This window comes from Neomonachus schauinslandi, chromosome 5 (assembly GCF_002201575.2).
Source record: "Neomonachus schauinslandi chromosome 5, ASM220157v2, whole genome shotgun sequence".
Classification (NCBI taxonomy): domain Eukaryota; kingdom Metazoa; phylum Chordata; class Mammalia; order Carnivora; family Phocidae; genus Neomonachus; species Neomonachus schauinslandi.
In genome coordinates this window covers 139,261,861-139,281,338 of record NC_058407.1, presented here as the reverse complement: position 1 = coordinate 139,281,338, position 19,478 = coordinate 139,261,861, and the positions used below count along the sequence as shown (strand labels likewise).

General features: G+C 58.1%; 1 protein-coding gene across 1 annotated transcript; it reads right to left on the bottom strand.

Annotated features, from left to right (window-relative positions):
• Positions 1–904: 904 nt before the first annotated feature.
• Positions 905–19,196, bottom strand: CCNF (cyclin F). The gene is made up of 17 exons (XM_021698212.1): positions 19,181–19,196; positions 18,287–18,441; positions 17,168–17,274; positions 16,168–16,235; positions 14,791–14,984; positions 14,336–14,389; positions 13,388–13,492; positions 12,992–13,069; positions 11,211–11,362; positions 8,710–8,874; positions 6,796–6,919; positions 6,354–6,534; positions 5,926–6,013; positions 3,571–3,670; positions 3,363–3,490; positions 2,522–2,691; positions 905–1,873 (listed from the first exon to the last, which is right to left on the bottom strand). The coding sequence occupies exons 1-17, from the start codon at positions 19,194–19,196 to the stop codon at positions 1,395–1,397; spliced, it is 2,364 nt and encodes a 787-aa protein (XP_021553887.1). The 3' UTR covers positions 905–1,394.
• Between the last annotated feature and the right edge of the window lie 282 nt (positions 19,197–19,478).

Below are 19,478 nucleotides of genomic sequence, written 5' to 3'. Positions count from 1 at the left end.
TGTGATCTCAACCGTGCCCCACCGGGGTGGTCAGAATTCTCTTACAGTAGCAGGAAGACAGCTCCCACAGCCACAGCCACACACACCCACACCCACGCTTGCACACACACAAGCACCCAGAAAAGCTACCACAGAGTATCTCTTCCTTCCACAGAGCTCGGGTTCAAGAGCATTTGGGGGATGGCTCCTGGCCCAGTGGTTCTTTCTGACGTTCCGAGAAGCAGCAGAAGCTATCTGTGCAGGGCACGTGTCTCAGTGGTCCAGCCGACCGGGGGGTGGTTGGGGTCAGTCTAGAGCAGATCCCGCTGGTGTTTTGGCTGCTGTACCCAGGAGGTGGCAGGTGTGGGGGAGCCTCAGGAACCCACAGCAGATCCACCCTCACCCAACAGGTGGGGACAGGTCCTCTGAGTCTCACTCTTCTGCACTGTGGTCACCTCAGATGTTACAAATGACAATTTTTTTCCATCTAACCTCTCTGGGAAGAGTGTCAGGATAGCACTGAGGGATCTGAATCAGATGTTCCTTTTTTCTTTAGTTGAGCCTAAATAAAGTTAAGAATCTCTTTTTAAAATTTAATGCCTTCTATCTTTAATTTTTCTTTTATTTCCATCTTAGAAGAACAAAGGATGGAAATAGAGAGGAAAAGAAATGGCCTAGAAATTCAGTGCAAAGAGAGGTGTTCATACGGACACCACCTGCTGGGGACAAAGACCAATCACTCTGCAGGAAGGGACAGATTTCTGAAGGAGTGGAGAGTGTGGTAGGCAGGGAGCTGAGGGCCAAGAAAGCAATTAGGGCCCCCCACCTGGCGGTCCCACGCAGTCCACAGCAGTGTGCAGGGGCATGGCTCCCTCAGCAGGGGACCTGCACCCAGTGAGGATGGGAGCGGGGGGGTGGGGGTGGAGATATGAGGACGGAGGTGCGCTCAGACCTGTCAGCTCCCCCCAGAACCCAAAACCAGAGAGATGCCGGGAGGGGAGCTGGGCCAGGCCACCTGGTCCCACGTGTTCTCAACTGTGAAAGCTGTCGGCTCCTGGGATGGGGTTCAGTGGGGCTGGGGAGATCAGGACGTGGGCTCAAGCTCCCCAGAGAGAGCAGGACAGACACAAGAGGGGACAGAGAAATGGGCTTCACAGGGTGTGGCATGATTGCTTTGAGGCTAAGCTTCCCAAAGGGAAGAATCTGAGTTTTTGTTCTGATTCAGACATTCTGACGGCTCACATGGGACTACCCTGGAGAAAGAAACTTAGCGTCCCGTGTTCTCTCCGTTCCCTGTGCGAGAGCCACTGGGGTCCACGTGGCGTCCATCTCCAGCGCCCCCACAGCTCCCTAGTGCAGCGGCAGCCCTCCCTTAGCAAATGTTCCCTGCGGGAAGCACGGGCACACTCACAGCCTCAGCAAGCCTGGCTCAGGTCCCTCTCCTCCTCCTCCTCTTCCTCCTTGCTGTGGGTGGATAGGTTTTTCCTCTTCACCTGGGGAACGCTGCTCTCCAGAGGGCTTGGAGAGCGACACTGTAAACACGACTTCTTGGCATGGTGGTGGCAAGGCTGTGTGTTTGAGTCGCTGCCTGGGGACAGCGCTGAGGTAGATTGGGGAGGGCCCCCTGAGATGCCGTCCACTGAGTTTGTGGGACTCGTGCTGCTGATGGAGGAGTACCCTGAGGTCACACTGTCCCTGCCTGGCTCCCTTGTGCTGCAGAGCCGAGGCTCAGGCCCTGGCGTTGGAGGCGTCTGGGGGCCTGGTACCCAGGTGCGCGGGTCCTGGCGTCCCCTGTCCTCCGGGCAGGCCTCCTCATCACTCGATTCCTGGCAGCAGTGCTGTTCGGGGCTCAGATAGACCACGGTGACATCGAGGATGCCGCTGGGGGCCGTCACTGTGGGAGACATGGGGAGAGAGATGCGACCACGGCCTGAGCAACGGGGTGCCCCCCTGCCCAGTCAGGACCCCCAGTGGCCCAGGGTCCAGCTCTTGGCCAGGACGGGCGTGGCTCTCACTGGACTGTCCCCTGTACTGCTCTACTTTGGGTAAGAAATTGAGGGTGGCACTCAATGTGATTTGGAGGAGCGACTACAAACTAGTTACCAATAATTCACTTAATCCCCAAGTGGACACAAAGCAAGCAATTGGAAAGTTGATAGAAACTGCTTCAACTGGGCTTCCTTTGTGTTTAGCTGCTCGAGAGCACAGGGGCAGAGCCTCCCACAGGCAGCTCTGGAGGGGTGCACAAGGAACAGAGCCCAAAAGGGCAGTGGGTGGCACATCTCACACAATGTTCGAGAAAGAACTCCTTGTGAATTCCAGACAAGGTCTCTTCTGCTTCCCTGCCCTGGTGAGGCCCTCTCACAGTCCTGGCTGGGGCTGGACACAGGTCTTTTCTCCCCGCTGTGGGCTGGGAGAATGCCCACCCTGGCCCCCGACTGCACTCTGGTGTTCTAGGGGCTCTGCTGTCTCACGCCTGCCTGGGTGTGGACCCCCCCTGCCCGAGAGGGCATCTGGGCGGCCTCCAGGCCGTGGCACTCACCGTCACCGTCCTTCTCACCCTCGCTTTCCTGGTCACCCTCGTAGCCAGAGCAGTAGTCCAGGCTCCAGTCCAGAAAGCTGCCCAGCAACATCTCCTCCTGGCTGGACAGCTCCGCGGTGGGCGTGGTGACGAAGCTGCCCCTGTCCTCCTGGAGGCTGTTCTCCCGCTTCCTGCAGGGTGGGAGGGCCAGGAGCCCGGTCATGGCTGGTCCTCCTACCCAGCCTGGTCCTCTGCACTTGCCCGCCCTGGCCTGCTGTGCTGGGTGTGGGGAAGACACAGCTACCCGGCTGCCTGCCCTCAGGAAGCTCGCAGCAAAGCTCCCAGAGGCAGGGCCGGCAGCACAGTGAGGGGCTGTGCATCTGGACTTGGCGGGTGGGTAAGGTGGGGAGGGCAAGTCATTCCAGGTGGTCGAGCCAGGACACTGAGATGGGGGACACGCGTGGGATAGACTTGGGAGATGAGGGGGAGATGGGGCAGCCCAGGAAGTACGGAGGGACAGGGCCGGGAGTGACAGCAACACCGTGGAACAGGGTGGCCTGCAGGTGCCTGTGCTGGGCTCAGCCTGTGCTTGAGACCACCTTTGCTCAAAGGGGCCAGGTTAAAGCAAGAGAGACAGCTGCACTGGAGAGAGAGAACAGGGTGGCCAACAGTGGAGATCGGGCCCAGGAACCAAGGCCTGGATTCAACCCCAGCTTCCGTTTTCGTGGGACCTGCCGCTTCTCCCTGCTACATCTTAGAAGCCCCCTGTGTAAAAGGGGGTAACGGAGCCCCTCAGACAGCCGCAGGGGTCCCCAGGGAACCAGGCCCAGCACGCACTGTTTCAGACACGGAGCTCACTCACCGCTTGGTCCTCCTTCCTGAAGGAGAGGTAAGGAAGGCATGGATGTCCCCTGTGCTGAGGAAAGACGTGGGCTCCGGGCTGCCCTGCTTCACTCCCAGAGCTGTGCACAGCTGGCCGTAGCTCAGTACCTGAGAGGAGACCGGGGTCAGAGGGAGGGACGAGGCCCAGAGGGGCCAGCATCTGGGGTGGGCAGCGGGGGCGCAGGCACCTCTTCCTGGCTGATCTCTTCGTAGCGCTTGTCCTCGAATCGCTGCTTCACGGCGGTCAGAGACACTTGCCTGTAGTCCTTGGGGGCGTCATCATGAAAGCTGCAAACAGAGGGACAATGGGGTCACATGCAGGGCTCCAGGGCAGGTGACATCGTCACCCCAGCCCAAGGGACTCTGTTTTAGCCTCCACTCGCTGAAGTGAGAGGGGACAATATGCATTTAAAAACAGCCTAGCTGGGGTTCCTGGGTGCTCAGTTGGTTGGGCGGCTGCCTTCGGGTCAGGTGACCGGGGGTCCTGGGGGATCCGCCCCACATCAGGCTCCTTGCTCAGCAGGAAGCCTACCTCTCCCTCTTCCACACTCCCCCTGCTTGTGCTCGCTCACTCTCGCTCAAATAAATAAAAATTAAATCTTTAAAAAAATAAACAAAAACATAAAAACAGCCTAGCGATGGGAGGTGAGACAGGGTGCCCCGTGGCTCCACCGTAAATGCACACAGATGCGCAGATGTTCACGGCAGCCCCCACATCCACCAGCGCATGAATGAGCAGGAACGGTCCATCCACACAGTGGACTGGGACTCCAGTGGAATCGTTATGTAGCTGACAGGCTGGTCACAAGAGGCCACGTGAGGCAGGACTCTGTTTCTATGAAGTGTCCAGAAGCAAGAAATCCACAGAGATGGAAAGCCGGGGGCTGGAGGGCCCAGAAGCAGGGGCCTGACAGACGAGGGGTGCAGGGTTTGAGGGTGGTGCCACGTTCTAGAACTGTCATGATGGTCGCACAACTCCGAATATGAATTGTACACTTAAAAAACTAGTTTGGGGGCGCCTGGGTGGCTCAGTCATTAAGCGTCTGCCTTCGGCTCAGGTCATGATCTCAGGGTCCTGGGATCGAGCCCTGCATCAGACTCCTTGCTCAGCGGGAAGCCTGCTTCTCCCTCTCCCACTCCCCCTGCTTGTGTTCCCTCTCTCACTGTCTCTCTCTCTCTCTCTGTCAAAAAAAAAAAAATTTTAAAAAAAAAAAAAAAAACTAGTTTGGGGGGCGCCTGGGTGGCTCAATCATTAAGCATCTGCCTTCGGCTCAGGTCATGACCCCAGGGTTCTGGGATCGAGCCCTATGTTGGGCTCCCTGCTCAGTGGGGAGCCTGCTCCTCCCTCTCCAGCTCCCCCTGCTTGTGTTCCCTCTCTTGTTGTGTCTCTGTCTGTCAAATAAATAAAAATCTTTAAAAAAAAAAAAATTAGGTTGGTAAACATTTGCAATTTCTCTGATGTGAAAATAAACAACTTTGGGGGGCAGCCTAGCAACAATCTTTGGTAGCCGGTGTCAGGCAAGGGCTGTTCGCACCCCTTGTGTGAGCGATCGGACACACACGCTGACCCATCAGCTTCATCCGTGCTCCCCGTCCATAGGCTGGGAGTAGGCACGACAGAAAACAGGGTTGGCCAAAGCACACGCCAGCCCAGGACATGCTGACTGGCTCCCCATGGCGGGAGCGGGGCGGGGAGCGGGCCAGAGAAGGGGCTGGTCCCAGGGGCTTAGGGCCCCGCTGGAGAGCTCCGATCTCATCCTAGACGGCGTACAGAGCAGTGACGCCCTCAGAGGCGGTCACCGCGGTAACTCAGGGGGCGGCTGGGGGAATGAGCACATGCAGGCAGGCAGCACAGCCCTCCAGAGCCGGCAGGACGCGGGAACGGAGCGGCAGAAACGGCTGGCCCCAAGTCCCTGCTAGGATGACCGAGGCACACACTCCAGGCACCCAGTGCGATCCATGATGAGGAGGGACGGCCCGGACAAGCCAGCAGCAAGGGAGGAGGCCCTGGGGCTCAAGTCAGAGGCTGGGGTTCAGATGTGTTCTGAGTCCTGGAAGTGCCCGAGGACAGGCAGAAGGCTGGAATCCCCCAGGCCCGCACGCGGGGGAAGAGAGCGCAGAGCGTGGCCTGGCAGAGGCGGCAGCGGCTGGGGTTTGGCGCGGGCACGTGTTGGGAGCGGGCTCTGGAGTGAGTGGACGAGGAGCAGGGTTGCGGCAGGAAGCAATCGCAGCCGGCCAGCTCCGGAGCGAGGGGACAAGTGGTCCCACGCCACACTGGCCACTGCTCAGGCAGCCAGCTTCGATGTTTCGATTACCATTGCCGCCTGCAGGATGAGCTCTGGGCTGGGAGGAGCTGCTGTCCGCACATCAAATGTCAAAACTGCCAAACAGGCAACGTGGCCTGGCGTTTTTCCAGGTCAACCCTGAGAACGCAGTGCCCTACAGGGCAGGTCTGTGTGCGGGCTGACAGCGAGCCCCCCGTGGGACACGAGGACGAAGGCTCTGTGGCAGCTGGGGGGGCTCACTTCCTTCTATAGACTCACCACTTCTGATGAAGGCTCAGGACACAGGGTATGAGGTCTTCACAGGAGAACCCAGTCAGGTCCCACAACCGCGTGGTCCAGGGCTGTGCTGGGGAGGAAAGCAGGGGTGCTGGGGCCGTGCTGACGCCCCCTCCCACGCCCCACGCTCCATGGCTCTGCTGTGCAGTTTCCTGGAGCTTCGGGTGACAAACGCCCCATGCTCACTGTCAAGGTGCGGGAGATACTTACGCTACAACCATCTCTTAACCTCACCCCCACAGAACGGCTTTAGTCTGTCATGGCGTCTCCTCAAGCGGAGACGCACATGCTCTGTTTTCTCCCTCACTCCCCCTTGCATCTGAGAGCCGTCTCCTGTGTCCTGACTTGGGGAATCCCCAGTCCCCGGCTCGCCCTGCTGAGCAGTCGGGGCGGAAGGGCGGGCTCCTTACTCTGCCTGTGCGTCAGCCTTGCGAGCAGTAGGGCGGCCGCGGCCAGACGGGCTGGAGCGTAGGCCGCCAGGCTGGTGTGCAGCAGGGAGAGCTCACACAGGAAGCTGCACAGGTGCTGGGTTCTCGGCGCCACTGGGACCAGCGTCAGCAGGACGTCCTTGTAATCAACCACAGTGGGGACCTACACGGGGCAGGGAGGTGACGTGGGGTCCTGGCACGCAGAGGGCTCACCCACCCACTCAGCAGGGAGGCTGGCCCTGCCCACGTTCACACCAGCACCACGGTGTTGCAGTGACCAGCTGCAGCTCCAGCCTCGTGCCCTCTGGGTCCAGGAGGACTTTCCAGAGCAGGAAAGCTCGACACCATGCAGGAGCCCGATTCCACCTGTCCCCTCCCATGGCTTCAGCTCTGATGTGAAAGGAAACAGCAAATGCCCACTTACCCGAATCTTCCCTTCCAGGGCAGAGATGATCTCTCCCATCATCCGCACCAGGTCCTCATACTTGTACGTGTTGTCTGTGAGCCACACAGCCTCGCGGATTGTCAGGATCTCTTTGCTGATGAACCTAGAATGTCAAGCAGGGGTCTGAGCAAGGAGTCTGCTCTCCCTGGAGGCAGCGATCACTTCAGCCCCAGTGACGGGGGTGGGGGAGGGTCAAAGAGCAGACTGAGCTGCCTGCAGCCCCTGAGGGGAACAGATGAGCTCAAGTGACCCTATCTGAAGGGTCTGCAAAGGAACTGGGACTGGTGCCGGCCGTGGGAGTGGCCAGCTCCAGGCACGCAGAGGTGTCTGCAAAAGGCACCCATAATCAAGGTGACTGGTCGATCCTCTTAACGACCTGAGGATTAAACCAGCTTCTACAGAGCGCATGTAAACAAGAGCTTAAACCTGGGAGGTGGGTGAGCCAGCAGAAGGAGGGCTGGAGGTTGTTTGAAGGTAGGTGCTCAGCACGGGTCTGGTCATCTGTTCTCGACTCTCCAGTGGCCCCAACTAGTAGGGAACACGCTGGTTCAGTGGCCTGCCGGCAAGGGAGCAGGGCCAAGCCATGGCTGCTCTGTCCTGGGGACTCTGTGGCTGCCCCGTTTGCTATGGGCTTGACCGAGAGAGAAGATGGGAGATACGGGGAGCGCAGGTGCGGAGGGTAAGAGGCGGGAGTGGGCCCAGTGGGGCCGGGTGTTGGAGCTCCCGGGCAGAGGGCCACGGCAGGTGCTGCTCTGAGCAGAGGTGGGGCATCTCTGCCTCTAGGATCTTTATAAAGCATCTCACTGCTAGCCAGTTGGTGGTCCAGTATTTGGTTTCTGATTACAAGGGTGTAATTACGCTGCTCCGGCATGAGGAGGTGGGGCCTGTTTGCCACCTCTACTGAGAAGGTCTGAATGCAGGGTCCCATGGGCACGCCTGAGGGGCTGGGCAGAAGGGGTCTTTCCTGCAGCCCAAGTCCACGCTGGTCCCCTACAGACCACACATCCCAGTTCCCAGCACGACCAGATGACTGAGCTCGCTGCACTGGACACAGTGGCCTCAGGGGTCACCGGGGGTGGCAGAGATAAGACAGGAGCTGGGGCTTTCCGTGACCTCATGACAGAAAGACCACCCCAACGACATAAGCCTGGACCCCCTGCCTCAGGGCTACACACAAAGGAAGCCCGCGCATCTGAGTGCACCCCGCTGTGCATGGCGAGCCTGTCCCTCACGCCCCAAGGCTCACGGACGAGGATGGCAAGTCTGCAGGGGGAAGGGCAGACCACACGGGCGTGTCTGCCTTAGGAAGACAAGAACACTCAAGATGTTTCCAAGGCAAAACCGGGGCAGACAAATATCGATAAAAGACAGTAGATTTAGGTAAAACGTAAGCTGGTTCTGCATGGAAAGTCAGGGTTGCCAGGGGTGCAGGCAGCTGTACGAGGAGGGACCCCCTGTTCGCAGTGGGACTGGGGTGTTCTGGGAGCTGGCTGCGGGCATGAGACCCTCTAACTGCAGGTCTCTGATGACACAGTCTAGAGAGCTTGACCACTGAGAAGGGGTCTTTCCGTGATCTCGGGAGGAGGACCCGGGGGGGGCAGGTCACCACGTCACCCTCAGGGGCCAGGGGAGGAGGGGCCCAGCCTGAACCCACCTGAGCAAGGCCATGTTCTGGGGTCCCTGCAGGCCGGGATGAGCGGCCACCCACGCACCAAGGGTCAGTCCTCCATCTGAGGGGAACTACTCTGCTTGCGCTCTCCCTGAAGTTCAGACCCACATCTGATGAGGTGGGACACTGAAGGCTTCTTTCACCGACAAGCCAGCCGGGGAGGCCGGGCACGCCCAGCATGCTGAGGGTCATCTTGCAGGCCCTGCCCGGGGGGGGCCCCTTACCGGGTGCAGATGACCATGCAGGCAATGCCCAGCAGCTGGAGCCTGTACCGGGGCACCAGCCTCCTCCGCAGGTACCGGTCCACGCACTCCACGGTCAGGTGAAGGCACAGGCTCGTGAAGTCCTTCATAGTGGCGACTTCTACCAGCCAGTCAATCAAGATGTACCTGCAGGAAGAGCACCGCCCCTGAAAATGAGGGTGAGCGTGCCATTCCCACCTGGCCCATCTGTCCTCAGGGAGTGAGCTGGTCATCTGCAGCATCGTCGATTTACCCAGGAACTTGTCCCAGCCGGAGGTGCTAGGTCCAAGGGGGCTGGGAAGGCCCCAAGGTTGCTGGGTTCCTAGGAGGAAGCTAGGCTCACACACCTGTGTCCCCTGCCTTCTCCCACACAGCCAGCCAGGTACCGGATGAGCCCAGATACAGGTAAGGGGCAAGGTGGGGCCACCCTGGAGGGCTGAGGATAGATCACAGGGCCCAGGACAGGAGAACAGTCACACGAAGCTGGCGAGACCTGTGGCCCTCCTGCAAACCCATATCCTCCTCGCGGAGCGGTTCCATCCATGGGGTCATTTATCTCGACCCTCTGCAACGGGGCAGAGAGCCGGAATGGAGCTAAAGGAGGGTGCCCTGAGCCCAGCATCGGAATTCTCAGCACCCAGCAGCCCTGGTGGGGCTGACAGACGTGCAGTCCCTCCTCGAGGGGGCTCAACCTGGGACCAGGGACACAGACCTCACGCGGGAGTGCTGGGTGACCCAGCAAGAGTGCCCGAGTACGGTCAACAGCTCTCTGAACAAAGGAGAGGAGAGACCAGAAGAGGGACAAGAAACATAAAGCTGCTGGGGTCTGGGCAGGTGTTCCAGGTGCTGGGCGGAAGCATCTGTCACAGGCGGAGGGAAGGAGGGAGATGGGAATGGGGGTGAGACAGCCAGCCTGTGTTTCCTCCCAGAGCTGGACGACTGCGTGAGCACCGCCAGGTGTTGGAGGTTTAAACCAGCCAACACTGGGAACAGAAGAGGATGCTCCCCCACCCAGACTTAGCGACCCTAACGATGGGACTTCTAAAAACCAACCAACCAGGGTGCCTGGGGTGGTTCAGTCGGTTATGCGTCTGACTCTTGATTTCGGCTCAGGTCATGATCCCAGGGTTCTGGGATGGAGTCCTGTGGGTTCCCTGCTCCACGGGGAACCTGCTTCTTCCTCTGTCTCTGCCCCTCACTTTGCTCGCATGCGCACACATGCTCTAATAAATAAAATCTTTAAAACAAAACAAAAAACAAACCAACGGAATTGTATACTTTAAAATGGCTAAATCCCAAGCCAACACAATGTCACACGTCAAATATACTTCAGTTTAAAAAAAAAAAAGGGGATCTGTTTTGCTTGGTGTAGAGGAAAAGGAAAAGAAGCTCAACTCAAAGGTTGAGACAATGTTAATATTTCAACAAAATTCTGTTTCTGAAAAGGAGAAAGTGTCCCCCCAAACAGAACAGCGAAAGTCCCCCAAAAAGGGCCACCTGAGAGGGGCACAGGTGCTCTCAGGATACACCTTCTCAGAGGAGGAGGAACAGGGGGGAAAAGGGGCTGCAGCCGCCAGCACTGGCCCAGGGTTCCAGAGCACAACGGCTTGCTGACATGGAATGTGGGAGCAGAGGACAGTGCGTCCCTGCACCGGGTGCGAGATCAAGCCTCTCCAGGGAAGCCGTGATCCCGCTTAACACAGATGTCTACTGAGCATGTTCCTGCCCCTTCGGAACCCAAAGTATGTTTTTAATTAATTAATTTTTTAGAGAGAAAGTGGGGATGGGCCGAGGGAGAGGGAGAGAGAGAATCTTAAGCAACCTCCACGCCCAGCCCAGAGCCCAACATGGGGCTCGAGCTCAGCGCCCTGAGATCATGACCTGAGCCGAAATCAAGAGTCGGACACTCAGCTGACTGAGCCACCCAGGTGCCCTTCCAAAGCACATCTGAAATCTCGTGGAAGCTTAAAGAATCATTTACGTTTTCTACATTAATTTCTAACGTATCCTGTGACTGAGTGAAAACCCTCGGGGCAGGGCACGCGGGGCAGGAGGCCACCCCAGAGGGCTCTACTCCCTGCTCCGGGCAGGCGTGATGGTCGCGGACCCTCGTTCGCCACACCGAAGCTCACCGGAGGAGGCGTCAAGAAGAGGTGGTGTTTTGGCTGCTGAAACTGGCAATACAAATCCCATCATTTTAGAAAGACGCTTAAATGGTGTAACATATTCTGAGGGTTAAAAAGGAAAGTGAGCATGGACACTCACGGGGGATATCTTCTCTTCAAAGCCCTGGAGAACGAGGGCATCCCGGTTTTGGAAAACACGCACACGAAGGGGGTTCCAGCGGGGCTGCTCGCCCCGGGGCCCTGTGGCGGCGGCTCTGGTGGAATGGGCCCGACAGCCTCCCTCCCGAGCCCGAAGCCTGGCTGCTGCTCTGCCTCCGCCCACCATCTCGCGCAGACGCTCGCTGTTGCGGTCCTCACCTCATCGTGTCGCTGAGGCCCTTCTGCACAGAGAAGACCTGCTGCTTGCTGACGGCGCGGGAGGTCTGAAAGAGGGGGCGCACCACCCCAGCCGAGGCCTTCGCGCCTAGTCCCAGCTGGCTTCCATGCGCACAGGCTTTGGCTAAAGACAGCTGCGGGACAGACACGCACGTGAGCACGAAGCCGCGGGCTGCCGGGGGAGAAGACGTGTGGGCACACAGCGGGCACGTACACCTTCTCCGCCTTCTGGAAACGGCATGGCTCGGGTTCTAACTACTCATTTTGAAATAAACACTAGGTCACGCGATAACGAACTTCAAGAGGGACAAAACGTGCATAATGGAGTCAGTGAAGCGAAGTGGCCAAAACTGGCTGGAGGTTCAGATGACCTGGCTTTAAAACCTGGGTCTGTGTGAACACCACAGGCAAACTGGCGGAAGTGCTGTGTGCCTCAGTTTCCCTTTTCATGAGGGCCCAACAGCACCTGCCTAGGTAGCTGGGTGTGTGGGTTGACAGAGCTGTGTCCGCCACTTGGCATGGGCCCCCTGGCACCTCTAGGCCCTCTGATGGTAACTAGCAACCATTTCTAGATATTTCCTTCTAGATGTTTCTATGCATTCCTGATCATAGTGCACATACATTTTACCTTCTCTCAGCTCACCTAACAATAACGTGGCTCCTTAGGATATGAAACGCCTGTAAACGTGTTTCACCTGTTCTTCCCTCCAGGGTTAGACTTGTTTTATTACTTTATGGAACATCCCGGTACAGCCATTTCAGGACTGGTACCTGTTTGCATATGTGGTCAACCCGCAGGGGTGGCTGTGCCTAAGTATTTTCTGAAAGGGCTGCACAGATTTTCATACCAGCTAAGTGAATGCGTTTTATCACATCTTTGCCAGCAAAAACTGCTCTCGTGAAAAACGTGTACTCTCAGAAGTTATTAGCGATCCACTCAACACGTACAGAAAAAAGACATACATACATACGATCTTGTTTAGCTGTGCGCCCCGTTAACTAGCGCTGAGAGGGGACGCTGCCCTGGGCTTTGACCAGTTTTTTCTATTTCCCCTTTTGCGGGAGCGCATGAGGACCCTGTGAACCTTTATTGGAATGTTGCTATCCTTACGATCAGTTAGAGCTTCTGAGAGCTTCTGTTCACTGTTCTTGCTGCCGCAAATCTGCTGACTGCCTGGGACATAAACGTCGCCATGTTCTGGGACACATCAGGCTGGGCCCCCTACCGCTCTGTGATTTCTTCCCTCACTTTTAGGGCAGAGGACTCTCAAACACCCCCCTGGCGGGGCAACAAGAGTATTTCTACCTGCTCGGCAAAGGGGGACTGTTTTTGATTTGTCCTAAACGACAGTTCTTTACAGCTGCAACGGGACAGCATCTGGAGAGCACCACCGGCAAATCCCTCACATCCTGGTTCTAACCCTGGGCGACCCGGTGAGCGGGTGAAATGATGGGAACAGGGCAGCGTTGCACACCCCCATCTGCTCCGAGCTACCAGACAACCTCAGGGAGCGACGTGAGCACTGACAACAGACCTAGCGCGGTCACACCTGAGAACACAGAGGCTGGAGGGCTGGGGGAACAGGGGCTTGGAGGTGCCGGGGTGAGGCGCAGAGGTGAAGGGCGCACCCCGCAGCTACACTCCTGTCAGCCCTGGCATCGGCCCTGGGCCAGTCCTACCTCCCATGAGAGGGAGCCGGGCAATCTCACTGCCACGGCCCCACGAGAGGAGCGGGAAGGAGAAAGGCCAGCTCCTGCCTCACCTGTGCTTCCCAGCAGCCTTTGGCCGCGAAGTCCCTGAGTTTCCGGAAGCTGTGGAGGCATCGCCCGGGATCTGACATCTGTCAATGGGAGAGTGTCACCGTGCTGTTTATACAGTTGTGTCTCCGGAGAAACTCAGAACCAACCCTTCGATTCCTAAATGTTCCTCCCGACACCCCTAGAGGGTCCACAGCTTGGTCTCCTTCCCAGCCCCTTATCTCCCAAATGGCGGTGGTTGCTGGGGCAGCTATGGGAGCTGCTGCTGGACGGCGGCTCCTGGTGCTCTGGGAGCTGCCCAGGGGCCCCCGGTGCAGACAGAACCTTGCCCGAGGGCCCATTTGGAGACCGCACCTTTGGCCGACACAAATCCTCCTCTCCCCAGACCCCGGGCCACTCACGTCCGTCCTCCTGTCACGTTCCCAGAGGAGGTACGAGCTGGCCAGACAACCCTGATGAGCAGACTCTTCAAACAGGTCCCGGGCCTGCTGCTTCCGCTCTTCATCCTGCAACAAATCCCAGCACAGAGGCCTCCTTGACCACGCTCCCCGCAGCAGAGCGCCAGCCTCCACCCGCAGCCTCCTCCGCCGCGCTCCCCACAGAGCGCCGGCCTCTATGGGCCACCATGGTCTCTCCGGAGACCTCTCAGTAAGCATATTCAGGAATCTCTCTTTTAATAAAATGAGTTAGTAAACTAGGAGTGAAACCACTTCTCCTAAGATACGTGCTTTGACAACCGCCGGGAGAGCGAGCTTCTGAGCTCTGCCCTCACAGGCCCCCTTCCTCCCGGAGGAGGAGGTTTGTGTTTGGCTCGGCCCGTGGCCCCTAGCTGGGCTCTGGGCTGCCCGCTGGAGGGTGAGCCCTCCACACTGGCCCTCCCAGATGGTGACGTGGAGGTTTTCTCAAGGCTCCTCCCTGGCCTCACTCACGTGAGCTGTGTCCCTCCCTGCGGCTGCACCTGTCACCAGAAGCCTCCACCGTCCCTGAGTCTGCTGCAGGGCGGGCTCCTTAATCATGAGCTTGGCAAAGCTTTTTTCAGCATAGGGAGGTCTGTGGGAAGAGCAGGAGAGGCTGCCCGGAGCCAGGTCATGAAACCAGCCCGTGGCCCGGCGAGCACTCGGACGCTCTGCGGGCTCCACACTGCTTCTCACAGGTGGGCCTTGCCTGGGCCTTATACCCCGCACAGCCCCTCCTCCTGCTTCCCGCTTACTTCCTGGTCCCTGGTGTTTGCAGCTGCCAGGAAGGCAAGCAGCACAGAAACATGGAGCCCCTGCGCTCCACGTCTGCTGGCTCAGGGGGGCCAGGGCCACACCAGCTGGCACAGGGTCTGGGCGGGACAGACGACTCACCTCAAAGAGACTGAGCACTCTCCCCAAGCAGTGCAGTATGGACGCTCTGTGAGTCTGAACAAGAGTAGGAGGACGAATCGTGATCATGAGTGGAAAGAGAACTTCCAGGGGGGCACATCCTTCCCTGTCCACCTGTTCTCATGGCCCCTGCCTGGCCCACACCCCACCCCAAGGGCCGCCCCCCGATTCCAGGCTTCGAGGAGCTTGGGTCCTGTGTTCCCAGCTGTCAACGCATTTGCAGCCCAGGCCCCCATGGGACTCCCTGGGAGCCCCAGCTGTGAGGCTTCCTCTCCTGCTGGCTCATCTCCAGATGCCCCCACACCCACACTCTCAATTTTCTGCACCTCCACTGTCATCAGGCACCTGGCCTTACATGGTCCAGGGACTCTACTCACCCTATGGGGCTCAGACCGTCCGGCATGCCGGCCCCACGTGTGTCCCTCACCAGGACCCGCTCCCTGCAGCTGGCACTCGGCCCTGAGGCTCTCATGAACCACGGCTTTGCAGCAGCTTCCAGACACCGACCACGGAGGGCGGATGAAGAGCCAGATGAAGGGCGTGGCGCCAACATTCAGTCGCTCAGCGAGACTGAAGAAGCGAGAAGCCTTCAGGCCGTTCACTTCTGCACGTGCTTCATCAGACACAGACACTGCGGACACGGACAGAACGTTACCCAGGATGTCTCCGAAGGACAGGTGCACAGAGTTCTTCAAAGGCTACAATCTTACGCCTGCCGCACTGCAACATTGCTGGTGTTTAAGGAGAGCAGAGCCCTCCAAGACGGGGGCTCCTCCCTTTCTTCCCTCCCTTGTGAATCACATGTCCCTGCCGGTAGCCTAGGTTCTGAACGTCCAGGAAGGTGTCCCTGTGGGGGTAGCACACACACCCTCCCTCCTGCTGGGAGCTACAGCCTGAACCCTTGCTAGTGGGTACTGTTTCCTTTTGGACTAATGTTCCAAACCTGGACTGGCGGTAATGGCTACAACACTCTGTGAAGATACTGCGAACTGCTGGCTTGTGCACTTTGGATGGGTGAGTTGGATGGTACGTGAATCCTGTCTGGGAACCGCTGTCTGATGGGGGAGCACACGAGGGGCAGGACCGCTCACCGTCTCTGTGGGTCTCAACAACCCCAACCAACTGAGCAGGGGCTTTCCCAGCAAGATGCCAGATCTTTCAGAAGCAGAAACATAGCAGCTATCCCCAGTCTTTATGCATTTTGGGGGCTGGGACCTGACACTCTGCAGGCTGGTTCTGTGTGCTAAGCAAAGGGGCAGGCACTGGAGAGGAGGAGGCCACATGGGTTCTTTCAAGGAGCACCTGTTCCTTGGGGGGTGAAGGAGTTCAGGCACAGGCCAGCTTTGACCTGCTTATTCCTGCCTCCCACTGGAGCCGTGGCTACTGTGTTATTAACACCCCAAAGAATTAGGCACCCTTTGATTGCTGCCCCAGAGTTCCAGGGAGGAACTGTGGCAAAGGATGGAGAGGGGCCAGCACCTACATGGGCTGTGGCATTCATTGGACGGAGGAGGGTGCTGCTGGTGGAGGAGCCCTGTTTGTCTGAGTAGGTCCCCCATTCTGAGTCTCTGCTGATGGAATTAAAGCAGTTGTCAAAACATGCTTTGTAAAAATAATCAAAGCGTACGGACTCAAAGATCACCAGTGGGTCCCGTAGCAGGCCCCCTGTGGGCACACACTGCTGAGGGGAGAGGCCCACGGCTGGACCCGGCAAGAATAAGGGCTGAACGGCTCCCATGGAGAAGGGCTCATGCCTGTTCTACAAGGTCAGCACTGAGCGGGGCGAGGCCAGCCCCCACCCCGTGAGGACTTACGGCCTTCATTGTAGAGGTAGGCTATACCCAGCTTCACGGCAGCTTCAAAATTTCCCTTTTCAGCAGCCCTAGACCATTAAAAACACACAGTGTCACCTGTGTTGTCCCATGAAGGTTCTGTCCCCCCACAGCACCCGAAGCTAGAACGCTTGTTTCTTAACTGAGGATTTTTCAGACAACGCAGTCAAATACCACTCATCCAATGACACGTGACAACACGGACGAACCTTAAACACGTGCCAAGCAAAAGAACTCAGCCACAAAAGGCCACATGCTGTAAGATTCCCCTTACATGAAATGTCCACAGCAGGCAAATCCACGTACAAGTGGGCAGATCTGGGGCTGCCAGGGGCTGGGGGACTGCAGGGAAAATAGGGAGTGGGCACTGACATCAACCCCTATTCACTCTGGCTTTGCCCGTGGGGTAATGAGGATGCTCTCAAGTGAGCGGTGATGGTTGCACAGCTGTGTGAATCTACGAAAAACCACTGAGTTGCACACCTTAAACAGAGGCATCGTATGGTATGTGGCTTAGGTCTCAGGCGGCCTGTCTGGAGCCACCGGCACACGTGGATGGTAGGTCTAGTCACCAGCACGCTGGGGCCCCCAGGCTGAGGGGCTCACACCTGCTCTGACCCTCCCTCTGGGTCCCAACCCCAGCAAGAGGACAGCATCAACCAGGGAGTGAAATGCAACAGGAGTGAAATCACACACTTTTGACCAAAAAAATAAAAAGAGGGCTGAGTAAAATTTCCACAGGCAGGTAACCTGTGTTTGAGTCATGCAGACTGGTCCCAGCCCGTGAGATCCTTCGAAGCATGACAGTGACTGATGACTCCGGCTGGGCTGGTGGCATGGATGGCCAATGACTGTGTTTCATGTGACTCCGCGGGTGACGCTGACAGCCCTCAGTCACTCCCTGGGGTGCTGGGGACACAGGCTGGCATACCAGGGAGGCCCAGAGATGGGATAAAACGGAGCTGTTGTCAGGTGCAGATACCTTTCAAAGAGCTTCAGGTTCCTTGGAGAAGGCCACAGCTCCTGGAAGCTGGCACATGCCCACACGCTGGCGTGGTTGTCCACCAGGTACTTCAGGTGGGAGTGCACCTGCAGAACAATGGAAGGGGGCGTGCATTATCAAGGGACCTCCTAGAAGCCCCGCTCCTGGAGCCCTTGAACATGGGACATAGACGGATGGAGGGCCTCCTGTCTCCCAACCCATGCCAGGGGGAAAGCCCCCTGTGTATCAAAGTAATAGCTGCTTTGAGAGAGGGAAGAAACAAGTTTCTCGGAGGCTCTAAAGGTGGGGACAGTGGTGCCGGAAGGCAAAATAAGCATCCACCTTGAGAAAGAGGGGGTGACGCCCCTGTAAGGGTGTATGCCCTATAACGATCAGGGAAGCAGACTCTAACAGGAGCAAGTAGAACAGAATTTTGTCTTCTTCTTCTCTACCTAGGGCCTTGCTAGTGGGAAAACGGCTGGAGTCTGGAGGTCAATAGAGGCTCTAGAAAAAGACCAATAAACTCAATACCATCCTGGTCAGAGGCTGGAAGTGCCCCAGCTGGGAGCCCTGAGCACAGGTGAGCATTTCAAGGGCTAAAGTTTCCATTGCCAATTAAAACTCAGCACCCATGGATATTATGACCACAACGGAGGCGGCTCTGGGAGTCAGAGAAACAAGTTCCTGTTGGAGTTTTCCCACCAATTTGCTGTATGCCCTTGAGTAAGTTAGTCTGAACGAGGGTGCAGTTGAGTATCTGCAAACTAACTCCCAGGGTCCCTTTCAGGGCTCGACATTACGCAATTTGTCCTCGAAAATGTGTTTTTGTTCTCCTTAATATACTCTTTTATTTCTTAAGGGGTGAGAATTTCACTGCCACAGTAGAGTACTTTCTCTGTCAAACATCACAACAAACAGACTCAAAACATACTGTGCTATGTTTCAGCTTTGATTGCAACAACCTCACACGTCTAGTAACAACATCATCCTTGTAGCCTCTGCCCTCTTTCGTAGCCAAAATTTTGTTCTCACATTTAAGAACACGAAACCCTGATGGGACCACCAACAAGTTAGGTCAACAAGCTACAGGGCTGATGCTACTTTCATCTGGCGACTTACAGCTCGGACAGCCAGGATGTCCCCGACAGAAAGCCATTTCAGGATATGAAAGAGCACATCTTCAGGGAGGCTCAAGATGGTTAGGTTTCGGGGTCTCCTCCTTATTCTTCGCTTTGTAGGGTAACAGAAACACTTGGCACACCGACAGTGGATCACTGAAGAAGAACAGCAGAATGGTCTCGGTGATGTGTAGGAAAGGAGCTGGGCTGATGCGCAAAGTTTTATCTGAGGACGACGGAACAGTCACTGTGCCTTCCCCACAGAAGGAACCGGCTGCATTTCTAGTCCCACACTAAGATTAAATAAAGTAGTGGTCCGGGAATTCCGAAAGACACCATCATTCATTCAAAGATCCAGTAAATACTTACGGCGAATAGCAAGTGATCATGGAACTTGGCTACTGGGGCAAGAGCGGCCAACGCGGATGATGGTTCTGCCCTCGGACCCCTGCCCATCTCCGCTCCTACTCGCACCAGGACGACACAGCAGGAGCCCCTCGCGCCGCTCACTTGGCTTCCTCCCCGCTCGTCCCCGCCGCCCGCCCGCAGGACCCCCTCCGCAGGCCTTCCTACCCTGCCCGGCTCTGCACCGGGGTCGCCTACCACCAACTAACGGGCCGCGCGGGACGACCGAGGCCCACAGAGTACCTGGATGTGACCGCGACACTGTGCTCGTCCCCTCGCTCTAGGCCGGACGCGGTACTCGCCGCCCGCGACAGGTGCCGGGCCCCGCGCGGGGCGTTCACGCCAAGCCCACCCGCACCCGCGGCGCCGCTGGGCATTTAAACCGCGCGCAGGGCGGGCGCCGCCGGGCCGCCCCACACGCGGGGCCGAAGAGCCCGGGCCGCCCAGCTCGGTGTCCGCCCGCCGCCCGCCGCCCGCGCCCCCCACTCACCACCGCCGCTCCCCATCGCCGCCGCCGACTCCGCCGCCCGCGCCCCCGACCGCCGTCAGCCCCGCGCGCCCCGCGCAGGCGCAAACGCGTTTCCCCCCCCCCCGGGTTTTCAAAATGCCCCGGCCCCCCCCTTGGCCGGCCGGGGGGGGGCGCGCGCCGCCGGGCCACAGAGCCCCGGCCCCGGTCCCGCCCTCCCGCCCGCGCCGGGCGCTCGCGATTGGCCACGCCAGGACGCGAATTCGAACGCCGGCCGTTGATTGGTGGAGTCCGCGCGGCCGCCCTGCCTCCCCGGCCGGGG